Below are 27,987 nucleotides of genomic sequence, written 5' to 3'. Positions count from 1 at the left end.
GGCCCCTGGGGATAGGCTCCCTGCAACCCTGATGAGGGCCCCCCTAGCAATGGGCCCCAAGCAATGGGGCCCCATCAACCTTAGCGAGGGCCCCCTGCAACAGGCCCCTAGCAACAGGCCCCTAGCAACAGTCTCCTAGCAACGGACCCCATAGCAACAACTTGGCTCTTCAGTCCAGCAGACTGTGGTCCAGGGAGCTACAGCCCCTCCCCCGCCTCCTCCTCCACCTCCTCCTCCTCCTCCTCCTCCTCCTCCTCCTCCCCTCGTCTCTCATCTCCAACTCCATCGCAAAAAAACATCCCGGTCTGAACGGCCATCTCTCTCCGTGCCAAAATGCGGCGCCTCCTTGAGGCAGCAAGCGGCCCCCGCTCCGTCAGGACCTGCTCAGGTCCAGCTCAGGTCCAGCTCGTCTGAAGACCTCAGTCCAGACCGCAGGGCCTAGGGTCACATGTCCAGCGGGACTCTGCTTCTCCCTCATCTCCAATGCCGCCTCAGGCCGCCAAAGGGCGTTTGGTAGTCGTCCGTCCACCCAGAGGGGGTGGAGCTACCGTGTCAGCATGTTCTGGAAATCTGACACGCTGCCCGGCTGGTTCTGCGAATGCTGCTGCTGCTGCTGCTGCTGCTGTCTCTGTTGTTGTTGTTGTTGTTGTTGTTGTTGTTGCTGCGGCTGCTGCTGAATGTAGCCCAGAGTGCTTTGCTGCGGTATGTTGGTGGCGTGCAGGAAGGCTGGTGTGGAGCCGCTGTGCAGCAGACCCTGGGTCTGCATCTGGAGGACACAGGACATTAGAGTCACAACTCTGTCAACTACTGCTAGTCAAGCCATCCAAACAACACTGGTGTACTCTCTTCTCCTGCCTCTGAGTATCTCTGACTCTGATTTGTTATTTTTAACCCAATCCGTGTTCATGTCATGTTCATGTTGTGTATATGTTTCCATTGGACAGCTTTTTGTTCTGCTGTTTTGTAAAAAAGCACGGTATGAATTAAGTTTTATTGGACATTGAACAGACCTGAAAGAACTGCTGGGGCTGCTGCAGCTGGAGCGGTGCATGCTGGGTAGGCTGCTGGTAGGCGGCCTGTGGCTGGTGGGTGATGAAGCTGTTGTGGGGGATGACGAAGGGGGAGGTGAAGACGGGGGAGGGGACCAGCACGGCATTACAGTTGACCTGCTGCATGGTGAAGGACGGGCCCATGAGCTGCTGCTCCACCGTGTACCTGGAGGTCAAGAGGTCAGGTTAGGGTCAAAGGTTAAGGTCAGAGGTTAAGGTGTACAGCTGCGGTACAACATGGTCATTCTTGGGGCAGAGACTCATCACAAGGCGAAGGTCGTCTGAGTCCGACTGAAGACGAAGAAGTGATGTTAATCACTCCTTCGTAGCAATGGTAGAACCAAATTTAGCAAGAGACATAAAAGTTATGCAAAGTAAAAAGAAAAAAGGTGTTCTGCCTTATTTAGATTGAAGCAACAGAGAGAGAGAGAGAGAGAGAGAGAGAGAGAGAGAGAGAGAGAGAGAGAGAGAGAGAGAGAGAGAGAGAGAGAGAGAGAGAGAGAGAGAGAGAGAGAGAGAGAGAGAGAGAGGTACTCACTTGGTCTGAGAGAGTCCGGGGTTACACTGGGAGGGCTGGGGGGCCACACTGTTGTTGGGGACCAGAGTCTGCATGGGCTGGTTCAGCAGCATCCTGCAGAAGACAAGAACGTTAGAACCCCCTCTACCAAGCTCTCATAGGACCCGTCTCTGTACTGCCTAACCCCTACCTGCTCCTAATGACCTGTCTCTGTACTGTCTGACCCCTACCTGCTCCTTAATGACCTGTCTCTGTACTGTCTAACCCCTACCTGCTCCTTAATGACCTGTCTCTGGACTGTCTAACCCCTACCTGCTCCTTAATGACCTGTCTCTGTACTGTCCAACCCCTACCTGCTCCTTAATGACCTATCCCTGTACTGTCTAACCCCTACCTGCTCCTTAATGACCTGTCTCTGTACTGTCTAACCCCTACCTGCTCCTTAATGACCTGTCTCTGTACTGCCTAACCCCTACCTGCTCCTTAATGACCTGTCTCTGTACTGCCTAACCCCTACCTGCTCCTTAATGACCTGTCCCTGTACTGTCTAATCCCTACCTGCTCCTTAATGACCTGTCTCTGTACTGTCTAACCCCTACCTGCTCCTTAATGACCTGTCCCTGTACTGTCTAACCCCTACCTGCTCCTTAATGACCTGTCCCTGTACTGTCTAACCCCTACCTGCTCCTTAATGACCTGTCCCTGTACTGTCTAACCCCTACCTGCTCCTTAATGACCTGTCCCTGTACTGTCTAACCCCTATACACACTCTGAATGAGTGTGTCTGCTGAATGATTCACAATGCTGTGAACCTCTATGATCCTGGAGCCTAAGGGGCCCCGGGTCGGGGTCTCACCGTAGCTGTCCATCCTGGCTGAAGTCGGCAGGGTCCAGGTGGGCGTGGCCGGCCTCCTGCAGCGGCCGGGCGCCGGAGGAGAACATCATGGGGTTGGTGTAGAGCGGCAGGCCCAGGCTGCTGCTGCTGGTCTGCACCGGGAGGCTCAGCGTCCGCACAGGGCCCCGCCGGACCAGCCTCTGGTGCACCTGCTGGGGCACACACCAGGACCAGCACCAGGGTCAGAGGTCAGAGACCAGAGACCACAGACCAGGGACACGGTTAGAGACCAGAGACCAGAGTTAGAGAACATGGAGCATAGACCAGGTGAGACCAGAGAACGCAGACCAGGGTTAGAGACCAGAGAACACCCCTATCAACCTGGTACCCTAGTGGCGGTTCTCTACCTGGTACCCTAGTAGATTGTTCTCTACCTGGTAACAAAGTGGGGGTTCTCTTTCTACCTGGTACCCTAGTGGTGGTTCTCTACCTGGTACCATAGTGGTGGTTCTCTATCTAGCTGGTACCCTAGTGGTGGTTCTCTACCTGGTACCCTAGTGGTGGTTCTCTAACTGGTACCCTAGTGGTGGTTCTGCATCTACCTGGTACCCAAGTGAGAGGGGATACGGGCGGTGAGGGTGTGTGGGGGTTCCCTCACCAGGGGGTGGGGCGAGGGGCCATGGCAGGCCTGCTGCTTGGCTGGCGGGCCGGAGTTCTGGCGTATGACCCCTGACCCCTGGGCCAGGGGTCGCCCGGGTCCCTGCGGCTGGGGGGGCGGGACCTGGCCAAAGTCAGTTTGGATAGGTGGCTGTAAAAACATCTACCAAGACAGGCAGACAGGCAGTCCGACAGACAGGCAGGCAAACAGAAAGGCACACCAGCAGGCAGACGGAAAGGCAGGCAGACAGACAGACAGACAGACAGGCAGACAGGAAGGCAGGCAGGTAGACAGGCAGACAGGAAGGCAGGCAGGCAGACAGAAAGGCAGATGCACAGTGAAAAGCAACAGAATAAACAATCAGTTTCCTTTCATAGCTGCAGTTTGTTTGGCTGCCAAAGAAAGAAACTATTCAGACGACAATAGTTTCACCCTGTCACTGTAGATATTTTTACCATGACTCTGTCTATGACCATAGTGCGTCTGCTAAATGGCTCAATGGTAACAAAAGATGAATCTCTGAGCTACAGGTGGCTGACGCTGCATATTTTGGCCTCTTGGTGGTGCTGTTGGGTGGTGTATAAGAGGGGCTTGCAAGATGCACTGTTCAGTACTGACTGTCAAACATTTAAAGTAAAGTTGAATTTTGGCTTTTCTGTTATATAGTTTGACTTAAACCTGCACTATGTGAGATCCCTATAAGCAACCCCTAGTGGCTTGAATTGGAGCTGCAACTGAAAATGTTGATGCAGAAAATGTTGATGCTTCTGAATGACTTCTCACGTTATTTTAAGGAAACACAGGGAACTGAAGTAGTAGAGCACTACCTGGAGGTTAGCTAGCTGTAGTTGAGACACCTGGAGGTTAGCATGCTGCAGTAGGGCACTAACGAGTTTAGCTAGCTTTAGCGAGCCCTGCACCAGTACCTGTATGTGAGCATGTTGCAGCGTGTTACCTGGAAGTTGGCAAGCTGGAGCTTCTCCTTGATGTCGTGGAGCTCCTGCTGCTGGGTCTTGATGTCTGCCTGCAGGATCCGGGTCCTCTCCTCCAGCTGCTCCTTCAGGTGGTTCATCATGCCCAGCTGGGGCTGCGCCGGCAGGGGGAGCTGCTGCTGGTACAGCAGGGGCTGCTGCTGCTGCTGCTGCTGATGATGCGATGGTGGTCTGGGATGCTGCGGCTGTAGTTGTTGTGGCGGTTGTTGTTGTTGTTGTTGTGGCGGTTGTTGTGGTTGCGGTTGTTGTGGTGGTTGTGGTTGTTGATGGTGTTCTTGCGGTGGTTGCTGCTGTTGCTGTTAACACAGAGTTAACACACATCAAGTATCAATCAATCAATCAACTACAGTAATTAGGTAGACTTTATTAATTGAGTGAGCTTTGCATGAAAATCTGCGATACATTTGAGCCGGATTGAAAGTGCAAACATAACTTGCTTGGAAGGAAGCTGAACTGAAGAGTTTATAAGTAGGCTTATAAACCATGACAACATCCTATTGCAGTTCTGCTACTGCAGGAATTTGTGCCGGAGTAAATCCTTTGATTTAGTCCCCCGTGAGCCACGCTCAGACAAGCTAATTGCTGTGAGCGCCTGTTAGCGAGGCAGAATATCAGATGTCCAACAACAGATGTTTACTGTTGGCCGGGCTGGCGTCCAGGTGGTGTCCGCAACAGTAAGGGGTTCCAAACTGCCGATATGTTTGCCATGGGAACAGCAGCCACAGAACTGTGTAGCATCGTCTTAACATTGAGGACTTTGTGTGCGGTTCTCTTATTATCCAGCACTTTTACACTTGGCTATGGTGGCTATTCTGTGCTAAAGAAACCTTTTTCTAAACTAATCCTATCATCTGTTGATGGCTTTGACTTTCAATTATATTTCTCTATTGACTCTATTGATCATATATCTACTCCTTGACTCCGTTCACCTTGACCCAAACAACAGAGGAAGTCAGCAAACACAATAGCGGCTCATTGTGGGGACACAGAACAAAACACACACTCTGAATAACGTGAGACATGAGGATACACAACGTGTGCATAACTGCACTTTGTGGGGACACAGAACAAAACACACACTCTGAATAACGTGAGACATGAGGATACACAACGTGTGCATAACTGCACTTTGTGGGGACACAGAACCTCTACAAACAAACTCTGGATGTAATTTCTTTGACGGGACACTGAACCTCAACATCATACTTTGGATATAATTGCTTTTAGGGGACACAGAACCTCAACACACACACTCTGGATATCACCACACCGCGGGCACACAGCGGGGTAGGGGACGGAGGCTGAGCTGGGGTCAAAGAACAGAACTCAGAGTTCTGTCTGAGCCAACGTCTACAAGGGCATTAACGACAACACTGCGTCCCCTGAAGCTGAACGTGAGCTCCTTAAAGCAGGCGGGGGTACGGACCTTGGAGCCGCCGGGCTGGAGCCTGGCGGTGGAGTTATCCGTCCCGATGGACGTGGACTGCCACGACGGGGTGCAGGGCTCCGTGTACGAGTTAGCGGCTGCAGCAGGGACAGGTTAGCTGGTTAGACACACAGGCTGCTTCATCAAGGGTTGTGTATAGTTAAAATAAGAGTTTGATTCTATTATTCGCCCAGCGTTTGAGCGAGAGCTGTCAACAACGTCAATATTATTCCATCGTTAAACTCCAAACTTCAATCAAGAAATACGAGGAAATAGAAATTCAGACGAGGGTTCAGAGCCAGGTGTCCCTCGACCATGTGACCCCAGGATCATGTGACCCCTGGATCATGTGACCCCCGGTCGTGTGACTTACAGGCGGAGTCGGACAGCCCCAGGTGGGAGGACTTCCTGGAGCCGCGGGAGGAGACGGAACGCGCCGCACTGGTCCGCTCCTTAGGAGGGTCCAGGGTGGAGCAGAAGTCCAGGTACAGCTCCTGGGCCTGGAGAGGAGGAGGAGGAGGAGGAGGAGGAGGAGGAGGAGGAGGAGGAGGAGGGGGAAGAGGAGGAGGAGGAGGAGGAGGAGGAGGAGGAGGAGGAGGAGGAGGAGGAGGGGGAAGAGGAGGAGGAGGAGGAGGAGGAGGAGGAGGAGGAGGAGGAGGAGGAGGAGGAGGGGGAAGAGGAGGAGGAGGAGGAGGGGGAAGAGGAGAGACGATGAAAGGGAGGAGAGACAACAGGGGAGATGAGAGAGGAGAACATTTAGAGAGAGAAGAGAATGGAAGACACAAAATAGGAGAAAGGAATGGTATAGGAGAGGAAAAAGGAGGAGGAGGAGATGAGAAGCTGCTTTGGTACCGGCGGTCTGAACAGAGTGTGGTTCTACTTCTTCAGATCTGTTCTAAGGGTTCATAGCTCCCCTACCTTCACAGAGGAGGGGGCCAGCTCCACGGGGGGGGACATCTCCTCCAGACCCATGGCTCGCCTCCTCTCCGCCCGCACCTCCGCGTAGCTGAGCCCACAAACACAACACACACTCGTCACCTCCGCCACTCCTAAGACGGCTGCGGACAGATGGGGGAGGAGCCAAACAGATGGTCGCTCCTACAGCACTGAGGAAGACTCCTCAATGATGAAGTGTGAAAATGACTCAGAGACCACCCCTTTGTCAACACATTTGGTTACACACCATCTCTTACGGTTTTAATCTCTGTGATCAGCCGACAGAGCAGCCTCTCTGATGTCTGTAACGCTGCCTGTCTTAACATACATATCAAGATGTTCGACTATTGATGGATTGACCATCAATCCATAAATAGCAGGAATTTTTATGAATGATATTTTTGACCATTAGTATGCAAAGTAACAATAATAACCAGTTTAGGTTCTTTGGTTACTTCTCCAACTGTAAACAGTCAGTTAATTTAGAGAGTGCTCATGGGTAATGTCTTCCTGGCCCCTGTGGCTTTGTGGACAAGCAACTGGCTCAGTTGCTCTACTGGGTTACAAACTACAAACTATTATCCATCATATGTAGCTTGGAATTGTCCCCTGAAAATAATCATACTTAAAGTTCCCCTTATGTCATACTGAACCGCTTTATTGATCCATCGGTTTCGATTATTTTTTTTAAATGGTGCTCCGCGTGTGACGTTCACCCGATGACCTCTTGACCTCTCAAGACCCTGAAGGACTCCTCCTGACCCCTGACCTCTGACCCCTGACCTAGGCCTGACGGAGAGCAGCGGGGGGGGGGCCACCCACCTGACAACAGTGTGGGTGCAGACGATGAACTCGGGCTTGGAGTTCCACTGGTGGTAGGTGATGTAGTAGTGCGTCTGCAGCCAGATCCACTGCTGGCCTTTGGTCAGGAAGCGGTAGTAGCAGGACTTCCCCTTCCCTAGCTGCATGACTGGGGAAGGGAGGGGTGAGTGAGTGAGTGAGTGAGTGAGTGAGTGAGTGAGTCTCACAGTATTTGAGCGTGTGTATTGTGAGTGAGTCTCACAGTGTTTGAGCATGTGTATTGTGAGAGAGTGAGTGAGTGAGTGAGTGAGTGAGTGAATCTCACGGTGCTTGTGACACTGGGCAATGAGCTCCAGGTCGTCCACGTGGTAGTAGTCGTAGCCTGACGTCCCCAACACCTCGAAGGGGAGGTAGCCGATGATGGGAGACGCTCTGTGCACACACACACACACACACACACACACACACACACACACACACACACACACACACACACACACACACACACACACACACACACAGAGGAGTCATAAGCAGAGCATATATATATATATATATATATATATATATTATATATTTTTTATACATATATATATTTTTCACATCACATTATACAAAACAACCAAAACAATTTCCCAATAACTCCAATAATTATAAAGTTATGCTGTTATAGAGAACAAACTGTATGAACCTCACATTCGGTTTGCGGAGACACGGCCTGCGGTCTTTGCATCAGTAAGTACAATATTTAACACGGTCTCAACTGAGGAGGAATCTTAACGCCGTCCTCAGCTTGGCTCTGCCCTCTGAACTCTGACCTCAGGACAGAACATCTAGACCGATTTCTGCCGGCGTATCCTGGGTACCATGACTGCTCTGTGCTTTGATTAGAGATGGGCTGCTGTCGAGTGGGTGTTTGTAAATCTGCTCCATCGATCGTTAGCTGATGATAACGATTTGAGGTGAGTGTCTGTAAGGCCAGGAGGTCGTGACCTGGATATGAATGCTCTCTCAGCGGTGCTTGTTTTGCAAGCAGTTTGAGTCTCTACCAACAGCAGGACGGTCCTACTCATGCGTGGACAGCCCCTTGTGGGTCTCAACTCATCTGTAGCGTGTCCCATCAGTGTGTGGTGCGCTTCTATCTGTTCTAGTTCTACATAAAAAGTAAATCCAGCGTGGTCCCCACCTGTGATCCAGGAACAGGAACTTCCACTCCAGACTGTGTCTGGACGTGAACTCGTCGCAGGGGTCTTCAACGTTGCACAGATCCTGAAAACAAAAAGACAGATTGTCCCTCCAGCCGATTAGAAACCAGCCGGTTAGAGGTCAAAGTTGAAACAGACAAGAATTGAGCGTTGAAACAGTGACCTCGGCTGGAGAACCAGGAGCATCGATCTACTGCTGCTCACTGTGGGATAACTCACATTTAGAAGAAAGGTTGGGAAAATCTTGCCATGGATGTTTTCAATAACGATTACTATCTCACTAAATTGAAAGGGTTTACAGTAAGTAAACCCTTTTAACTTACCGTTTAAAATGTAAAGTTTAGAATGATCTGATGATCTGATGAGCTGAGCGGTCATGAAGGTTTTTTAGACAAAACCGTCAAACGTTGCATTAAACCAGCGTCACACTGCTTGAGCCACGGTGCACAGCCAATAAAAAACGTCCATTCTGGTAAAGGGTTTCAACCAGGAGAAGCAGAAGAATCTCCACTTTAATGCTTATTAAGATGGAGATACATCAAAAAGACAGTCCTGTTGTAGGAACTAGGGGCGTCACCTTGAGGAACTGAGGAGTGACCAGGCGCACCGTGGCGATGAGGCACACCTGCTCCTCCAGCGAGGACTGGAGGGTTCGGGGTAAGGCCAGCTCCAGGCTGTTACAGGAGGACGTAGGCACTGGGGGAGGACATAACACGTTCAGCAAGGGGCACTGAGACCAACACCAGAGGTTCTCCTAGCTGCTTTCAGCTCCTCAGAATGAAACGTGGTAAGATGGACATTGAGATGGATTTTGTAGATTTCTAATAGTGGTACAGACTTTTCGATTCAAGGAGTTACAGTTTTTCACAATTGCTTAAACATATTTCCTGATATACTACCTCACTTTCTCAAAACCCTAAAACACAAATTTCAAAACTCACACACAAAATGCTAAAAATCCAAAATTCTACACTTCTCTTGCAAAAGCACACTTTGCCCTCAAAACAGTGTTAACTCTTCACTAAATGGTATTTTTTTATACTATGAATGCTTCATCAGTTCAATTATGCTTTTGCATGTTGAGTGTTACACTGTCACCTGGTGTAAAATATAACCTAATGTTAATGTTTTTAGGTTCTAATAGAAAACAACACACAATACTTTACAACAAATACTGTATTTGTATCCAAAATGTGTAGTCTACTATAAATCACAGCAAACAGGATGAAAACAGGATGAAATGAAAGAGATAACAGAAAATAGGCAATACTGTAAACAAAACATCTGAATGAATGAATGAATGATCGAATTAATGCATTTTTATTGGTCATAACCAAAGGGTAGGGCAGAAGCTTCAGCTTATATCAAACACCCCGTTTGCATATACATGCATACACTTACCTACATAAATACATACACGTACACATACCCATAAGGGTCAATACTTATATCCAGTACATTTCCACCATAAGATGGATAATATCCTAAATAATCATCATCCTGTTTGTTGTGATTTACAGTAGACTGCACATTTTGGAAACAAATACAGTATTTGTTGTTACTGTAAAGTTTTGTGTGTTGTTTTCTATTTGAGTGTACGTAAAAACATATGGCAATATTTTACACCCAACAGGTGACAGTGTAATACTGAATATGCAAAAGCATAATTCTACTGATGAAGCATTCAGATAGTGTTTTCCATTCATACTATAGTGTTTTCCATTCTGCACACCAGTGTTCAATGGGGTGAAATGTCTACTCATATGATGTATGTTTCTCATTTGAAAAGAAAATACCATTTAGGGAAGAGTTAACACTGTTTTGAGGGCAAAGTGTGCTTTTGCAAGAAAAGTGTAGGATTTAGCATTTTGTGTGTGAGTATTGACCATTATACAAGGTGGATTAAGTCTGGTACTAAGCTAGGTAAAATTATACAAGGTGGACTAAGTCTGGTACTAGGTTAGGTTAGGTCTTTTGATATAGGTGTGCTAAGTCTAGTACTAAGTAAGGTCTAGTGATACCAGGGGCCTCATGTACAAAGACTTGCGTGGATTTCTGACTAAAACTTTGCGGACGCCAAAATCTGGAAAGCTGCTGCGCACAAATAAATCCGGATGTATCAATCCTTGCGTAAGCACGATTTCACTCAGATTCTCTTTGTACATCCCAATTAACGTGAAATTGAGCGCACATGCACGAGCCCGTCTCTCCACCCAGTCTCCTCCCTCATTTAATATGCTAATTCGTATAAATAGGCCTGCAGTAGTGCGCTCGTTAGGAGAAAAGAGAACATGGAGAAAGGAAGAAAAAATAACTTTAGTGAATGCGAGGTGGAGGTGCTGATTTCGGAGGTAGAGGCCAGAAATAAGATCTTGTTTGGCTCTCTTTCCTCCGGAATCAGCACCAAAAGCAAAAAAACTGGCGTGGGAAAACGTTGCCAAGTCGGTCAATGAGGTTGGGGCGGAAAGCCGAACTGTGGCTGACAAAAAGTGGTCGGACATCAAGGTGGACGTAAAAAGAAAGGTCTCTGCCCACCGGAGAAGCGTGGGTCAGAGCGCAGCGGGGCGGAGTCTGGGAGCTCGCCCTATTTGAGCAAAGGGTGGCAGCTGTGATTTGGGATCGGCTCTGACCAAAAAAATCATAATAGTCGCGGAACACCCGTTAATTTTGAATGCGACCATCTTCTAACAAGGCCAACACTGCCATTGTCAACCTATAAAGAAAAAAAAAAAAAAGCATGCGCAAAATGTACCGATATATCGATACATTTTGCGCATGCTTTTATATTCTCTATTTTTTATAGAGAATATAAAAGCATGCATTATGCTTATTATTATGCTTATTTGGATGCATGCTGACAATAGGTTGTATCCATACACCCAATGTGTCAATAATATGTACATAATTCGAAATTGGCCGACTGGTTCATTGATGGATTGATTTTAACTAACAATGGCTTGTGCTTACTCCACTCAACATCACATAATAATATTGCAGTCAAGAATTTCACAACAAATGTGTGAAGAGAGATCATATGTCATGCGTGGTCCGGAAAATATGTAACGTTTAATAAACAAGCCATCACTGAAAATAATATTGCTGGGGCTTCCTTTTAATTCCAATATTGACAATTTAGTTTTATGGGTCTGTTTAAGTTTAGCCTAACAACAGTGTCACATTATGCGTCTCGACAACAATAACGCATGATTGAAGCGCATTTAAGATCACGTATTCCGACGTTCAAATCCACTTTGAACTCGCCTCATATTGCAATATTACTTCATGACTCGTGATCGCGTAGGCTTAATGTTGTTGCGCTGCATTGCCTCTATGTGCCGCCAACTGACAAAATGCAGCAGAAATGTGCGTAAGCCAGGCATTTAGTTTGCGTGGAGAACCGCACTTTCTCACGTCAAGTCAGTTTTTGTACATCCGAACGTTTGCGTGAGAAGTTGCTTACGCAGCTTTTTTGTGCGTAAGCAAGCTTTGTACATGAGGCCCCAGGTGTGCTAAGTCTGGTACTAAGCTAGGTCTAGTGATACAGGTGTGCTAAGTCTGGTACTAAGTTAGGTCTAGTGATATAGGTGTGCTAAGTCTAGTACTAAGTAATGTTTAGTGATACCAGGTGTGCTGCACGGTGAATAACTGGATATTTACCATTGTTGTGGAACTTGAAGTCTCCTATGAACTTGACATACTCGTAGATGGGAGGCTCCTTCAGGTCCATGTTTCCCCTCGCCAAGTGACAACAGAACTCCACATGAGACTCACCTGGAGGAGGAAGAGGAAGAGGAGGAGGAAGAAGAGGAAGAGGAGGAGGAGGAGGAGAGGGGAGGAGGAGAAATAGGAGGAGGAGAGGGGAGGAAGAGGAGGAGCAGGAGGAGGAGGAGGAGAGGGGAGGAAGAGGAGGAGGAGAGGGAAGGAGGAGAGGGGAGGAAGAGGAGGAGAGGGGGCGGTGAGGGGAGGACGAGGAGGAAGAGGAAAGGGGGAGGAGCAAGAGGAGAAGGGGAGGAGGAAGAAGAAGAGGAAGAGGAGGAGGACGAGGACGAGGAGGAGGAGGGGGAGGAGGAGGAGGAGGAGGAGGAGGAGGAGGAGGGGGAGGAGGAGGAGGAGGTGGGGCGGGAGGAGAGGGAAGGAAGAAGAGGAAGAGAGGGGTGGAGGAGGAAGAGGAGGAGGAGAGGGAGAGGAGAGGAGGAGGAAGAGGAAGAAGAGGAGGAGGAGGAGGAGGAGGAGGAGGATGAAGTTGAAGAGGAGGAGGAGGAGGAGCAAGAGGAGGAGGAGGGGTAGGAGGAGATAGTCATTAGAACATTGAAGAACTCCTCATCTTCTGCGCCGTGACTTAAGCCCAGCTGACCCGTCCAGGATTAAGGTCACCGTCTGGAGCCCTTTGCCCCGGGCATCACTCAAGGTTACCGTGGTAACACATAATGATTAGCCGCCCGTCCCCCTAACTATAGCAGCACCAGCGGGCTAGCCACCTATTATTAGCTAAAGTGTTTCCCAACGCTGCGCTGTGAAGGGTAATCCAATAGAGGGAGATCATATTAACACAGGGAGACGTTAAAACGGTCAGAAACGGTAAGAGTGAGGTGAGAGGTTAACACCACAGCTCTGCAGACGCTTGGCGTCCACGAGGGAGACGCTGTCCACTCTGACAGAGAGACCAACACGTGTTTTAAAGAAGTTCTGTGGCAAGCTAATTAGTGAGACTGATTCATGATGTCAGCGGCACAGTACAAAATAAAAACTTTAAAATGAAAGGTAATGAAATTATGTGAATTTGACATTTAAATTGAATGAATTTAAAAGGATTTGACACTTCAATTGAATGAATAGGATTGAGTTTAACATTTAAATCTAATGAATTTGAATGAGTTTGACATTTAAATTGAATTAATTTTGTCTGGATGGGACGAGTAAAGCACTATCTTTGACATTACAACGATAAAGAAGACCGGCAGAGGTAGAAAACTAAATCAAATCACTGGTTCTGGGAGACAGGGAGGGGGGGGGGGGGGGGGGAGCCGGAGGAGAGACGTCGGGGCGGGGCACTCACTGTCGAGGAAGTCGGAGCTGGCGGGGTCGGAGCTCAGCATGTGGGAGGACAGCAGCTTGTAAACGTCGCTGTGCTCGCGCTCCGGCAGGAAGTTCAGGATGTTCTGGTCCACCATGTCTGACTGAGAGCAGCAGGAGGAACACTCTGGGGTTAGGCTCTCAATGCTCTGAGACCACCAGCAGGAACCAAATAGTGCTGAGAGTCTCAGTGTACTGAGACCACCAGGAGGAACCAGCTAGGGGTGAGGGTCTCAGTGTTCTGAGACCACCAGGAGGAACCAGCTATGGGCGATGGTCTCAATGCTCTGATTGCCCTCATTACAGTGGGATATATATTTCTCTTGTTGTCTTGAGGATATCTTACCGGTAGGTGTCCAATCAGAGAAGAGACGCTGTCTGACACATAGATGATATTTCCGTCCGTCGTCAAGGCAACCAGGAAGCCATCTAAAGCCTGGAAACAAAACATGACCGAGGTCAGCGGCAGCATGGTGAGAGGTCCGGGTCGTAGAACGGTCGCTCCCTGTTGTTTTATGGTCGGATCGATGGTGTGCTGTGTCTGTTTCTTGTGTGTCTAAATTGCCAAGCCTATTATTTACCAGCCTGTGGGTGTGATCTGCAGGGTCACAGGAGCTGTTGACATCGCTATTGATGTGTGATGGTGCATTGTAAATGGCTTTGGAGTGAGGCCTGGACAGAGAGGTGAGGGTTTTAAGGTAATCCAGCTCACTCTGGCTGGTTTCTCCACATTATTACCCAGCGTCTATGAGCCTGTGGGTCTGATCTGCAGACCGGGTCGTAGGAGATCATTGACATAGCTTTTGATATAAAAGTTTAAAAGTTGTTATAAAAGGTCCTGTATGTACAAACAGTGGTGTGCCAAATTGGCAAAAGTGCAAAAAACGTTGAACCAGTGACAGACTGAAGCTAGAGGCTAGCGGCTAGTCCAGTGGTCAGCCTATAGGAGGGACCTTTCATTCAGCCTTGGTTGAATGTTCTGGCTTACTCCTGAAGTATCTCACCTCTACTGTCAGACAGCAGTTAGTTTAACCTATACTGCTAACCTCCAATACTAGTTTACTAGTCTGGCTTATCCCTCAAGTATCTCACCTCTACAGTCATCAGGTAGCAGTTAGTTTGAACCTCTCTTCACCTACTCTACAACTGCTGACCTCCAGCGTAGTTTGGCGGTGTGGTCTCACCTCCAGCATGAGCTGAGTGAACTCCTCGTTGCTCAGGAAGGAGGGCTTCCAGTCCTGCCTCACGTCACAGCTGTCGTTCTGGGCCGACATGTCTGGAGGAGAGATGGCCAACAGTTAGCCATTAGCAGCACTGCGCTCAGCTCAGACACTGAATCAGACGGATTAGCAACACTCACTCCCCCAGAAGAGTTTGGAACGGCTCCCTGAAACCTTTTAAATGAACACAAGGAACTGAACTTCAAATGAAGTGTTCCAGCCTAGTGAAAGTATAGACCATTATCTAATAACTTAAGATGTGTTTGATTTATATAAACGCTAACTCCTCCATCTTACCCAGCAGCAGTGAACTAATTATAAACACTGATGATCAAACCTCAAAGCAAATATCAACACTGTTCTCTGGGCGCTAACTATTTAGTCATGTAGCGTAGCAGACGCTTTTACCCAAAGCAACTAGCATCCAGAGCAGGTAGTGGTTAAACAGTAGAGATACAGGTCATTAAGGAGCAGGTAGGGGTTAGACAGTACAGAGACAGGTCATTAAGTGACCTGGTCATACGCACTTTGAGTCTGCCTTGTGTATGAAAAGTGCTATATAAATAAAGTTGCCTTGCCTTGCCTTGCCTTAAGGAGCAGGTAGGGGTTAGACAGTACAGAGACAGGTCATTAAGGAGCAGGTAGGGGTTAGACAGTAGAGAGACAGGTCATTAAGTTGCAGGTAGGGGTTAAGGGTCATCTAGCTCTAAAAGGCCTACAGGTACACCGAGGACATTGGGGATTGGGAGACCCAGGACCCAGGACCTCTCGGCTGGAAGTCCAACACCCTAATGTGTTGGACTTCCAACACCCTAATGCTACCCCCCTCCCAGACGGATCCCTAGAGAAAACAAGAGGGAACCTTTCTGCTTCTGCAGGAAGCCGATGGTCCTCTGCAGGATGGTGGACTTGTCCATCTTGCAGGGCAGCCCCTGGACCTGCAGCATGGTGCACAGCTCCTTGATGAGCACGTTGAACTGGTCCCTCCGCTTCTTCTCCGACTTGTTCCGGGACGCCCTGCCCTCGCACACCACCGAGAGGAACCACAGGTCAGGTAGAGCACAGTGAGGTGGAGCACAAAGTGGAACCACAGGTTAGGAAGAGTACAGGGTGAGGTGGAGACACAAAGTGAGGTGGAGCACAGGGTGAGGTGGAGAACACAGTTAGGTGGAGACACAAGGTGGAGACACAAGGTGGAGACAAGGGGTGAGGTGGAGACACAAGGTGGAGACAAGGGGTGAGGTGGAGACACAAGGCGGAGATACAAGGTGGAGATACAAGGTGGAGACACAAGGTGGAGACACAAGGTGAGTTAAGTTGGAGACCAGCTCGAAGAGCACCTCAAACGATGTATGATAGAGAAAGAAGACAGAACAACAGGAATATTATATATATATATATATATATATATATATATATATATATATATATATATATATATATATATATATACAAAGATACAAAGAGACTAAAACATGAACCGCTTATATATATATATATATATATATAAGCGGTTCATGTTTTAGTCTCTTTGTGTGACAGTCCAACAGAACTAGTTCCACAGTTTCAGTACCTTTTAGCTCGATCCTTTTCATCTTCTTCCAGTAAATCGTCAACACAGCTGCTGGTGCTGAAAGCCGGAACAAAACAGGACAAAATGATTGCCATTCTTGAAATGAGTCCCCTCATTTGAGTGGTCATTTATAGAGATACGTGTGAGGTGACACAAAGATACAAAGATCTTTAATCATGAACCCTTAGAGAAGAACATCTCCTACGTCACAGCGTGGACGTTGTGGTTAGTTAATACTCTTGTTAAAGCTGCGGTAGGCAATTCATTTAAGAGGCTTTTTTTGTCATAAAAAAGAGGGGGTTTCAGTTGGATACTTTCAAAATCTAGATATCTCTGTGCCTACCATAAAAGTGCCTACCCCAGCTTTAACATCTTAATAGTTGCTTAATGACAATACGATTTTATGAAAGAGTGGTCGATAGTTTGCTCAAGTATCAGGTGAGTTCTACTCACTCCCATTCCCTGCGACTGGAAGCGCAGGGTCCGCTGAAGTCTGACAGGCTGTCCATCACTCGGCCCCCTGCTGGCCTGTGTGACCTCCGCCCATCCAGTCTGGACCTAGTGCCCCTGGAAACCTGGCTGGGAAACCCTGTCACTGGTGTCTGGAGGGAGGGAGGGAGGGAGGGAGGGAGGGAGGAAGGAAAGAAGTGACAGAAATTACAACCCTTCAATTCAATTATTCTTGTAGCATTTGCAAACATGCCAACATTTACCACCTTTCACTTAAATGTAAATATAGGCTGAACCAGAGTGTAGCTATGGTGTGCTACAATGAGGTGAGGAAGCGGAGGAGGAGGAGGAGGAGGAGGCTGTGACCTAGAAACAGGGGAGCAGCACTGTGTCTGTACAGAGCATATGAGACTGCTCTGGGCAGGGTTCCCTTCCCATCCTGGGACAGACAGGGAGCGCTGTCTCCTGGAATGGAGACGACTGAAGAAAACGCTGAAGACGCTGAGAAAAGAGGAGAACCGCGTGTTCACGACCCACTGACGTTGTGCTGACGGGAACGATGAACCCGATGCACGAGAAACGGGTTCCCTGCGAAGAGCAAACCAGATATGACGGGGTTGAAGGTCATGTTTCTTCATCTCATCATTTAGACGCTTTCATCCAAAGCTTCAACAGAGTGAATTCAGACCGATGTCTTTGAGAAGCGGGTAAGGGTTGGGGGGCATCCTTCTCTACGATGCCTACAGGTGGGCTGCGGACGTCGGGCATCGAACCCAGAACCTTTCAGCAGGGAGTCAACACCCTACACACCCACTAGACTCTCCCCTATGACACAATGTGTATTTGGTTGTACTGTATCAATGCATCCCCTTTATCTGACAGACCCAGCAGAGGTTATTAATCAGGGAGGGAGACTCACAACAATAACACCACCTTCATAATCCCGGTCATCGTCCTGGTGACCCAGAGCAATAACAGATAGGAGGTATTATTAGTGCGCCTGAGCTTGTTTCCTGTGCCTTCAGTTCCTTTTGGCTGTCTTCATCGAGTGACGACTGAATGAATCTGACACCATCACACAGACTCTTTCCAACGTTTCTGTAGGATCTACTACAGCTTCTTGTTTTTATATTCAGTATTTGATGCACAATACATACCCTTGAGGAATATAACTGATTTTAATGTTCTTTTTTTTACATGTATATTTTCCTCTAATTGTCTTCTCTTACTCTTCTATTGTCTTTTTTATTTAATTCATTTTCTAAATATATATTTTTTCTTTACAAACCGTTGCCCACACGATTAATCAAGTATTCCAACACCAAGAAAAAGCCATATGCTCAAGTTAAGGATAAAGTACAGGAGCATGTTCATAAAATAACCCAGTGTGGAGTACAAGGGTTTGGAGTAGAGAACCTGACATCATCAGATATCATTCAGATCAGAAACACCCTCAGGAACCAAGAAAGCCTGGCACACATGGAGCTGCTGTATTACATCTGTCAGCCCACGCAGTTAACACAGAATCACACTCCACTGGTTTTAGGTCAGTGATTCTGAGCACAGCCTGCCAAAAAGTCCCCAAAAGACCCTGACTCAGTGACGTCTGGTGTCTAATGTGAAGATGTGTCATACTAATTAACACATGTAGCTGCCTTCATGGAGGAGAAGGGGTCGTAACCTTGGCGATGCCTCTGCGGGCTGCGAAGGTGAGGTTGGGGCCCACGGAGATGGAACAGCAGCAGTTGAACACAGAAGTGTAATGATAATAATCATGATGATAATAATGTGTGATGATATCTCGCTGAACATCGGCAGCTAGCTGGGACGAGCCACTTGGCAGAGGTAGCACCATCTGCTGACCAGAAGAGCTAGAGTCCATCTGACGTCCAGAGCTTTAAATATAGACAGTCTTGTTGGTTTCATCAGCTAACATAACTCTCTTTTAGAGGTTTTCATCAACTTGCCGTTTAAAACTTTGAATCCTGGTAGCGAATGCAGTCGGCGTTGTTCTGGCAAGACACAAGAACCATTGTTTCCACACAGACAGGATCAGCGATTATTACTTGGGTTCAGTGGAAAAGTTGTTGTGTGAATGTATTTAAGGATGACACAGGATGCAATCTGGACCTTCGTTAGAGACACCTCCGTGCCTTTACAAAGTTTGCTTGGAGGGAAAGATTAGAGCATCTTGTCGTCATAAAGGCAACAAACCAACATGTTATTGCTAAACATCTCTTCCAGAGAACGGATGTCTGACTAATGACACATGCACAATTATTATGGGATCTTCAAGGCTGAGCTTATCTCATCCCACACATTTGACCTGAAGCCCAGCAGCAGACAGAGCTGAGCTGTTCAATACAGAGGGCAAACTGAGCAGGAGGAACAGACTTAATGATGAACGAAAGCTACAAGCGTTTGGTCTTCAGAATTCTGTGAAGACGTTATTCCGGGCCCGTCAGAGTTATTTCTTCAGAAGTTAATTTTCTAAATAATCTCAAAAGCGAAGGCTTTGGCCTCTACTTTCCCTGGTGAACAAAGGCATTGGCTGCAGATCAGAGTTCCTTTGAGGGATTTAAGAACTTCCCTTCCGCGTAAACAACAGCCATTTCTGTGAAACAACTGAATAATGGAAAGTCTCATCATGGCTTGATTATATATGCTGCATGAAGAATTTTGTTTTGCATAACTGAAAGACTATCGACTGTTTGGGGGGCAACATTTGAAGGGTTGTCTCATGCCAGATGAAATGCAGGCTGAGTATACAATACAAAAGTCTCTTCATATAACTTTGTTCTCCGAACCTCTCAAGTTTGGGAATGCAAGGTTACACAAACTCTCTCTGAACTTGTTGAACTTGTCTAAATCGCCCTCAGCCATTTGTGTGGCGTAACACATTAACCAACAAAAAAAAACCTTTGTAGGAACATCTGTTGAATGCACTTGCCCTATGAAACACAAGTGAGCACATATTAACCCGATATTAAGGTATGAATAGGGACCAAACGTTTCTGTCACACAGAACGTGACAGCGCTGGGATTGAGGTGAAAACCCAAAGGTTTGCTGAAGTTTGACTTTAGATTCATGCAGTCTCTAATCACGAACTCCATTGATCAATCTTTTGACAATTGAATCAATGGATCAATCTGTAACCGCCGGCCACCACCTTACACCTGGCCCTCCAACGCTGATGGAGTGGGTCGGGCTTGACCACCACCACGCCTCTCTACGTTTACACACTGCAACAGAGTGCAGTGACAGCTGCCTGGTCCCTTGAACTCTGGACACTGGAAGCTAGCAGGTCCAAGTTCACGCGTGTCGACGCGGTCAAGTACAGAGGGGCCGCGTTAATGTGTCTCCGAGGAGATAAGGGGCCAATCAGTAACCTGTTTCTTTACTGCCCCGATGGCTTCCCCGGCCGTGTGAAGTGCCTGTAATCATTCCAACCTTGGAATCCTGGTTCTTCCTGAACGGCAGCTCTGCTTGAGAGCTCAGGGTTCATGGGTTCACGAGTTTACGTTAACCCATTGAAATATGGAAATATTTCAGAGAAGCTTTATCTGCTGCTGCAATAATTAGTGGCACATTAATACAGATAATTAATTGTTATGCCGTCGCAGGTGTGTGTTAAGTGTGTGTTTTATAACAGCTTAGAGCCATCAGAATCATTATTTTTTTAATAAAGGATTTTTCTCCAGTTTTTTCAAAATGACGGTATTATCTTATTGACATTGATAGCAGTTATTATACTAGCACCCTGCGGGTGATCCAGATAAACTCCACTCCCTCGCACCACCTAGTGGGCAGGAAAAGCCACTGGTAGAGTCTCTGTAAGGCTGGGAGCACTGGGCAGTGGAGCCCCAGATGAACACCAGGCATTTCACACCCTGGTAAAACTATGGCTTCCAGAAACTTCTCTCTGATTACTTCTAGAAAAGCCATGCATCACTGCCAATAATATCCTTCGCCATGGGTCTGTGTTTCTTCATATCGGAAAACATGTCCTACACACAGAGCCAATACTCAACATGTTTAAAACAACACCTTGGTTTGCAGGTAAAAGAAGTGTGTCAATGATTATCTTCTGACCTTCTTATCTTCTCACCGCACACCTCCAGTTCAGCTTCATCCATATCTCTATCCTGTATCTCTACATCTGTATCTCTATCCTGTATCTCTACACCTGTATTTCCACATCTGTATCTCTATCCTGTAAATGTACATCTCTCTATCTCTATCCTGTATCTCTAGATCTGTATATCTACATCTGTGTCTCTTTAATTTATCTCTTCCTCTGTATCTCTACATCTGTAACCCTACATCTGTGTCTCTTTAATGTATCTCTATATTTGTACAGATTCTCTGTATTTCATGATGTCTCTGTATATATATTTTTGAACATGTAAACCAAACAGACAGGCTGACAGACAGACAGGCAGGCAGGCAGGCAGGCAGGCAAACAGACAGGGAAATAGAGAAATAGAGAGATAGCTCCTTATTTATACACTGAAGTGTACGGCCAAGTCTTCTGAGGTTAAAGGCTAGATGCCAGCCATCCAGACCAGCAGACTTAACGAAGCAGACGAGAGGTGACATATTTATTACATGCTCTGCCAACAGAAGACCAGCCAGGCTCTGCTGAGCACGGCCATGAGGGGCTTTCAAGAGCCTGAGTATTAATGCCGTTCTTTATAATAATATAATATAATAATACTCCACAAATGATCAAAGCTGAGGTCCAAAATACATTTTTTAACAATACATACATACATATATAATGATAATAATGACATTATTACATAATTATCATAATTATCTTTGTATGGCCATTTGATTAAGTCATGTCTTTAGTCGTCCAACTTGACCACGTGATCTAATGACACACACCCTGAAAGGAGACGGGGAATCGGAAACATGTTTTATACAAACAGCCTTGTCTAATGCAATGTGGCACATATTCCATTACACAGCAGACCCTGAAATGACTCCCTGGTAGTCCTAAAGTCTTATGAAAGACATGAAATCACAGTGACGAAAAAGAATAAGAAGAAAATAACGTTAATTCTCATGTCCTTTTTAAAGATGTTCCGATAGCATTTTTTCCTTTCCGATACCGATTCTGATTCCTGAACTTGAGTATCGGCCGATACCGAGTATATACCGATACAGCATCTAGAACTGTAACTACAAATATTAGTGTTTGTGAAATTCTTTGCCTAAAGGAGCTAGTCATGTGACGGTACTGGATCGGCGCATAGACTTGCGTACTTGCCGATACCAGATACTACATTTTAGGCAGTATCTGAGGAATTTCCAATACTGGTTTCAGTACTGGAACAACTCATACTTTTTGTAGTGAAGAGCGACTTGTAGTTCATTCGTTTTAAGATGGAAGCAGGAGGAGAGACCAGGCTAATCACCAGTAGATCCGACCAGGTGTCTAAGGTCTGTGAGGAGTGGATTCTATGGTCGGCACTACAGAAACATCTCCATCAGACTCCCCAGAAAACCTGCTAGTATGGTAGAGTTGAATCAGTATTGACACAGAGGAATATCCTTGCCTGCGTTCCTGTCTCATCAGCAGGAGGTTCTGCTCAGAAGTGTTCAGTCAACGGTTCAAACATCTTCAGGAAACACCTGAGGATCTTGGTCTTTTTCAACATGTTTTTAATCATTGATATGAATAAATAAAGTAATTTATTCATATCATAATTTATAATTTAAAAATAATCTTTTGTGTGGTTGTTATAGGTAAACATGTTATCACACACACACACACACACACACACACACACACACACACAAAAAAAATAATACAGTCCTCGATATGACTGAAGTGTAAAGCAAACTTATGCGACCCTCCCTCAGGAACACACTGAAGAACTCGGTCACCTTTACCTTTGACATGCACAGGAAAAAACACAAACAGTACATCAACAACCCGTTAACACACCGTTTAGTTTAGTTCACCAGCACCCTGCCGGGCCACTCAAATAGCCTCAACCTGAGACTTGAGCCCGGAATAGTCCACGCTGCTTTGTTTTGCTCCGTTTATAACCGTGGTTAGAGCTGGAGATCGCCGAGCACACATCATGAACCTCAGAAAATAGGTGAGGACAACCTGTAAGAACCGGCCAGTGGTACAGTGTGGGCTCCGGCTCATGACACTGTGTCATATGCCTTTCATATGCTTTCTGCAGTAAGGACTACTACCTTGACACTCCTACATTAATACCATAGTAGTACAGCAGCCCGCTCAGCCACAGCGGTCCGGAACACGACTCACTGGGTCTCTAAAGTCCGACATGAGTCCACTCTGTCAGGAGAACTTCATGTTCCCCGACTCTAAACCCGGTGACAGCCGCATCTCCTCACCGTCCAGCCGAAGGAGGAACACGAAACACAGGCGAACCGCACGTACCTCGATTACAAGTCCTCAGCAGAACCTCCTCCATGCCGGACACGGGCTCTCAGGCTCAACTCCGGCTGATAGTCTCCATCAGACGGGGCTCCACCATCCACCAGCGCAGCGCCTTCACATTGCATAACCGGCCGTAAAACGGGTGCTTTTGGGGGGACCCGAGGAGCGGTGTCCCCGGAGTGGGTCTGTAGGGGAACAGCCCGTGTGATTTAGTCCAGATAAACGAGAAGCCGGTCTCCTCCTCGCAGAGCTCCGGGTATTTTCTCGGTTGTAAACACCGGCGAGAGGCCGGGGAGAAAGTAGGTCAGCCGGCAGGAGCTCCACTCGACATCCCCGGCGGAGTGCTGTGTGCGCAATGAGCACCAGCGCCTAGTGACGGGACACCAGACTGCAGGTCTTGCACAAGTGCGTGATGCGCGGTAATACGTGGTGTTAAAGAGCAGGACGCGGTGCTCTAGTCTAGAGTCTAGTGGCTGTATCGTGTGTTTTAGCGCACACGGGTCGGGTGGAGGAGAAGGGGATTTCTGCTCCACGGTGAGAACGGTCTGTGCGATTAAATGCTCCCGTCTGCTGAGTCCTGTTTACCGGGTAACATGCACTTGGCTGTGGGGTCGGGGCTCCGCGTTTACACTCACACGTGTTGGAAGGTCAATTGACCCGTGCCCGAAGTAAATAGAACTTCCAACACTTAAGAAACATGACAATTTCTTATGGACTATTTTCTTATTTTTTACCTGACATACTTTAACTGAGTGGTAACCTTTCAGAGATCACTTCAATGGATGTAATAGATCAATGTTATCCGGTTGTGTGGTGATTATTTTGTCTTTGATGTAGCCTACATTGTGACTATCTATAGCAAACAACATCAGGCATTAATTAATTAGTTAGTTATATAGTTATTAGGGGTGTGACATACACAAAAGTCCCGATTCGGTACGTACCTCGGTTTTTAAGTCACGGTTCGGTATGTTTTTCGGTACAGCAGTTTTTATTATTTTATTTTTATTAAACAATTGGATTTAGATTTGATTTATTAAATTGTATCAAACAAATGCCTTACACAAATGGAAAGACATCAAATACAATTGAGGATAAAAACACAATAAAGTCCAGGACTTATTTCCATTGTGGTCCTCAACAAAAAACATCAGGACAAGTCAAGACACTCACAGTGTGTCATAATCAATAAAAACTTTAGTCAAAAAATTATATATATATTTTTTTTTCTTGGTAGGCCTACGTATCGAAATGAAACGTGCATCGAACCGTTAGACCCGTACCAAAAAATTTCGGTACGAATGAGTGTATCGTTACATCCCTAATAGTTATAGTTTAATAGTTATAATATAACTATTAGTTATAAATATAATTATACTTATATAATATTACACCACAATTCACATGTGCTTTGTAGCCTATTAGTAGCCTATTAATTCTTCGTTTTACTCATACCCAAATATTATTATTATTAGATTATAATATTTTTATTATAGTATCTAGAAGCATACCGTGATACTCAAATAAAAGAAACGTTAAAATATTTATAGACTTTGCCTCTCAGACAATCAGGTCAGAGTCCTGATGGATGAACAAGCATCACTTTTCTATTCTCTGTAAGAACAGGAGAAGTGATCAGGTAACATATCTAATACATTGTTTTAGATTGGTTGTTAGTTTCACACTGTTATCTGTTGTTGCAAATAGCAATCATCAATCAAGCCTACTCACTTCCCTTCCCTGTGTGTGTGTGTGTGTGTGTGTGTGTGTGTGTGTGTGTGTGTGTGTGTGTGTGTGTGTGTGTGTGTGTGTGTGTGTGTGTGTGTGTGTGTTAGTGCAGTCATGCGGGTGGAGGTGAGAGGGTTGAATTGTCAGGTGGGGTGAGGAGAGTGGAGTTAGGAGGGTGGAGTTAGTGGGTAGGGAGGTGAAGTCAGTCACCCTTGTCCATTCATTGCAGGTGTTGCACCTTAATAACAAGGAGGGTTCTGTTTCCGCCGGACCCTGATGATGGGTGAGTGGTGGGCTGAGGGGTCTCCCCTGAATGCTCCTTCCACCGTAGACACAGTGGAACGTGTTCACCTGCACCATGGTATTCCACGTAACGTCACTGAACAGATTTCATGGAAACGTGTCAGAAATTCAGATGCTTCTTGTTAAACGATTGGAGTGGAAATATTACCTGTCCATCAGGTTTTATGGATCTCAGCTTGTTTTAATGAGCTGGGATTAAGGACTATACATCGACCGAACTGGCAGGTTCATTATGATAAATCAACCTCACTAGCAGGTTGAGGATGATACATGAACCTCACTAGCAGGTTGAGGATGATACATAAACCTCACTAGCAGGTTCACACCATGATGATAAATCAATGTTGATGGGTGTGTGTGTGTGTGTGTGTGTGTGTGTGTGTGTGTGTGTGTGGTGATGGTAGTAAAAGGGGTGATGGTGGTGGCGAAGTTGATGATGTTGGTGGTGAAGATAAGGTTGGTACTGGTGATGGGTCGTCCTGCCACCCATAACATGGGTGGCAGTGAAAGTCAGAGGTCCCGCCGGACTAGATCCGAGCGGCAGAAGCTGGCTCTGGGGAAGTGGAACGTCACCTCACTGTAGGGAAAGGAACCGGAGCTTGTGAGGGAGGTGGAGCGCTACCAGTTAGATCTGGTGGGGCTTACCTCTACGCACAGTCTCAGCTCTGGTACCGTACTCCTAGATAGGGGTTGGACCCCCTGATAGGGGTTGAACCTCCCTTCTTGGAGACCCTGAATGGAGTCCTGTATAGGGGACTCCATAGTTCTGTTGGGAGACTTCAATGCCCATGTGGGCAACGATGGAGACACCTGGAGAGTCGTGGTGGGGAGGAACGGCCTCCCTGATCTAAACCCGAGTGGTTGTTTGTTACTGGACTTCTGTGCTAGTCATGGATTGTCCATAACGAACACCATGTTTGAACATAAGGGTGCTCATAAGTGTACCTGGTATCAGAGTACCCTAGGCTGAAGATCGATGATCAATTTCGTGATCGTGTCAGCTGATCTGAGGCCTTATGTTTTGGACACTCGGGTGAAGAGAGGGGCGGAACTGTGGTGAGTTGGATCAGGGAATGGGGGAAGATTCTGGACAGACCTGGTAAGCCCAAAGGGGTAGTGCGGGTGAATTGGGAACGTCTGGAGGAGGCCCCCGTCCTAGAGATCTTCAACTCACACCTCAGGTGGAGCTTTTCTAGCATTCCTGTGGAGGTTGGGGGCATTGAGCCGGAGTGGGCGGTGTTCAAAGCCTCCATTGCTGAAGCTGTGGCGGTGAGCTGTGGCCTCAGGGTCTTAGGTTCCTCAAGGGTTCCTCAAAGTGTTTCTGGAAGACCATCCGCCACCTCAGAAGGGGGAAACGGGGAAACATCCAAGCTGTGTACAGTAAGGGAACTCCTGAATCCGACTAACACGCCCTCTATGATGGAGGCAAAGCTCGAGGTTGATGGTGGTTTGTCGTCAATTTCCCTGGTGGAAGTCACTGAGGTAGTTAAACATCTCCACAGTGGCAAAGCCCCAGGGATTGATGAGATCCAGCCAGAAATTCTAAAAGCTCTGGGTGTTGAGGGGCTGACTGTCACGGTCTCTCCTACCAGGTCCTAGCTGCCGCTAGTTTCGCTCCTTGTCCGTCTTGTCTGTTCCTGTTTGTTGTGTCAGTGTTTCATGTGCGGGGGCGTGGTCTGCGCAATTCCCCGAACCAGCCTCGTTGATCACCCGCACCTGACAGTCATCTCCAATCAGGATCACCTGTATATCTTCCCCAGCCTTCCAACCACTCGTCGCCAGATCGTCAGTTGTACTACCATGTTGAGTAGCTTCTTGATTCTTCACCCAGTATTCCTAGTTTCCTAGTTTACTCGTGTTCTAGTCTGCGCATTCCTGATACTCTGTCTTTCTACCAGCCATCACCATCACGACCACCCTTCAAGCCTGCTCTACTGCCGGAGTTACCATCACCACCGGATCGTCGGGTGTGGCTGTCGGTTCGGCTGCCAGCCGACTCATTCCACCCCGGTTCGGACCACCCGGTCCGTGGAGCCAGGATTACCATCAACGGATGCAACCACCTGCACCAACAGTTACCATCCGTGGATTAATAAACTGTTCAACTGATACCTCTCTCGTCTGTTGTTACTCATGCCGTGCGCTTGGGTCCTTCCTGTCTTGATCCGTAACACTGTCATGGTTGACATGCCTATTCAACATTGCGTGGGAGTCTGGTACAGTGACAAAGGAGTGGCAAACCGGGGTGGTGGTTCCCCTGTTCAAAAAGGGGGACCAGAGAGTGTGTGCCAATTACCGGGGTATCACACTTCTCAGCCTCCCTGGGAAAGTCTACTCTAAGGTGCTGGAAAGGAGGGTTCGGCCGATTGTCGAACCTCAGATTGAAGAGGAACTATGTGGTTTCCGCCCTGGACGTCGAACTACAGACCAGCTGTTCACTCTCACAAGGATCCTGGAGGGGGCCTGGGAGTATGCCCATCCGGTCTACATGTGTTTTGTGGATCTGGAGAAGGCATATGACCGGGTCCCCCGGGAGAAACTGTGGAAGGTGCTGCGGGAGTATGGGGTAAGGGGTAATCTCTGTACTCCCAAAGCGAGAGCTGTGTCCGCGTTCTCGGCAGCCAGTCAGTTCCGTTCCAAGTGGGTGTTGGCCTCCGCCAGGGCTGCACTTTGTCACCAATCCTGTTTGTAATATTCATGGACAGGATATCGAGGCATAGTCGTGGTGGGGAGGGGTTGCAGTTCGGTGATCTGAGGATCTCAACACTGCTCTTTGCAGATGATGTAGTCCTGATG

General features: G+C 47.3%; 1 protein-coding gene across 1 annotated transcript; it reads right to left on the bottom strand.

Annotated features, from left to right (window-relative positions):
- Nucleotides 1–544: 544 nt before the first annotated feature.
- Nucleotides 545–23,220, bottom strand: npas2 (neuronal PAS domain protein 2; the record flags this gene model as incomplete). Its single annotated transcript, XM_084474186.1, has 21 exons — nt 23,161–23,220; nt 16,739–16,887; nt 16,286–16,342; nt 15,575–15,729; nt 14,677–14,768; nt 13,839–13,928; nt 13,476–13,596; nt 12,077–12,190; nt 8,997–9,115; nt 8,401–8,483; nt 7,540–7,646; nt 7,236–7,383; nt 6,396–6,483; nt 5,851–5,977; nt 5,478–5,575; nt 4,015–4,338; nt 3,060–3,221; nt 2,423–2,613; nt 1,588–1,680; nt 1,011–1,215; nt 545–766 (listed from the first exon to the last, which is right to left on the bottom strand). Exons 2-21 carry the CDS (start codon nt 16,792–16,794, stop codon nt 545–547), a joined length of 2,652 nt encoding a protein of 883 aa, XP_084330312.1. The 5' UTR covers nt 16,795–16,887; nt 23,161–23,220.
- Nucleotides 23,221–27,987: the final 4,767 nt, after the last annotated feature.

Source organism: Micromesistius poutassou (genome assembly GCF_964030765.1).
Source record: "Micromesistius poutassou genome assembly, chromosome: 10".
Lineage (NCBI taxonomy): Eukaryota > Metazoa > Chordata > Actinopteri > Gadiformes > Gadidae > Micromesistius > Micromesistius poutassou.
The sequence above is the reverse complement of the archived record's forward strand: the minus strand, read 5'-3'. Positions and strand labels throughout refer to the sequence as shown.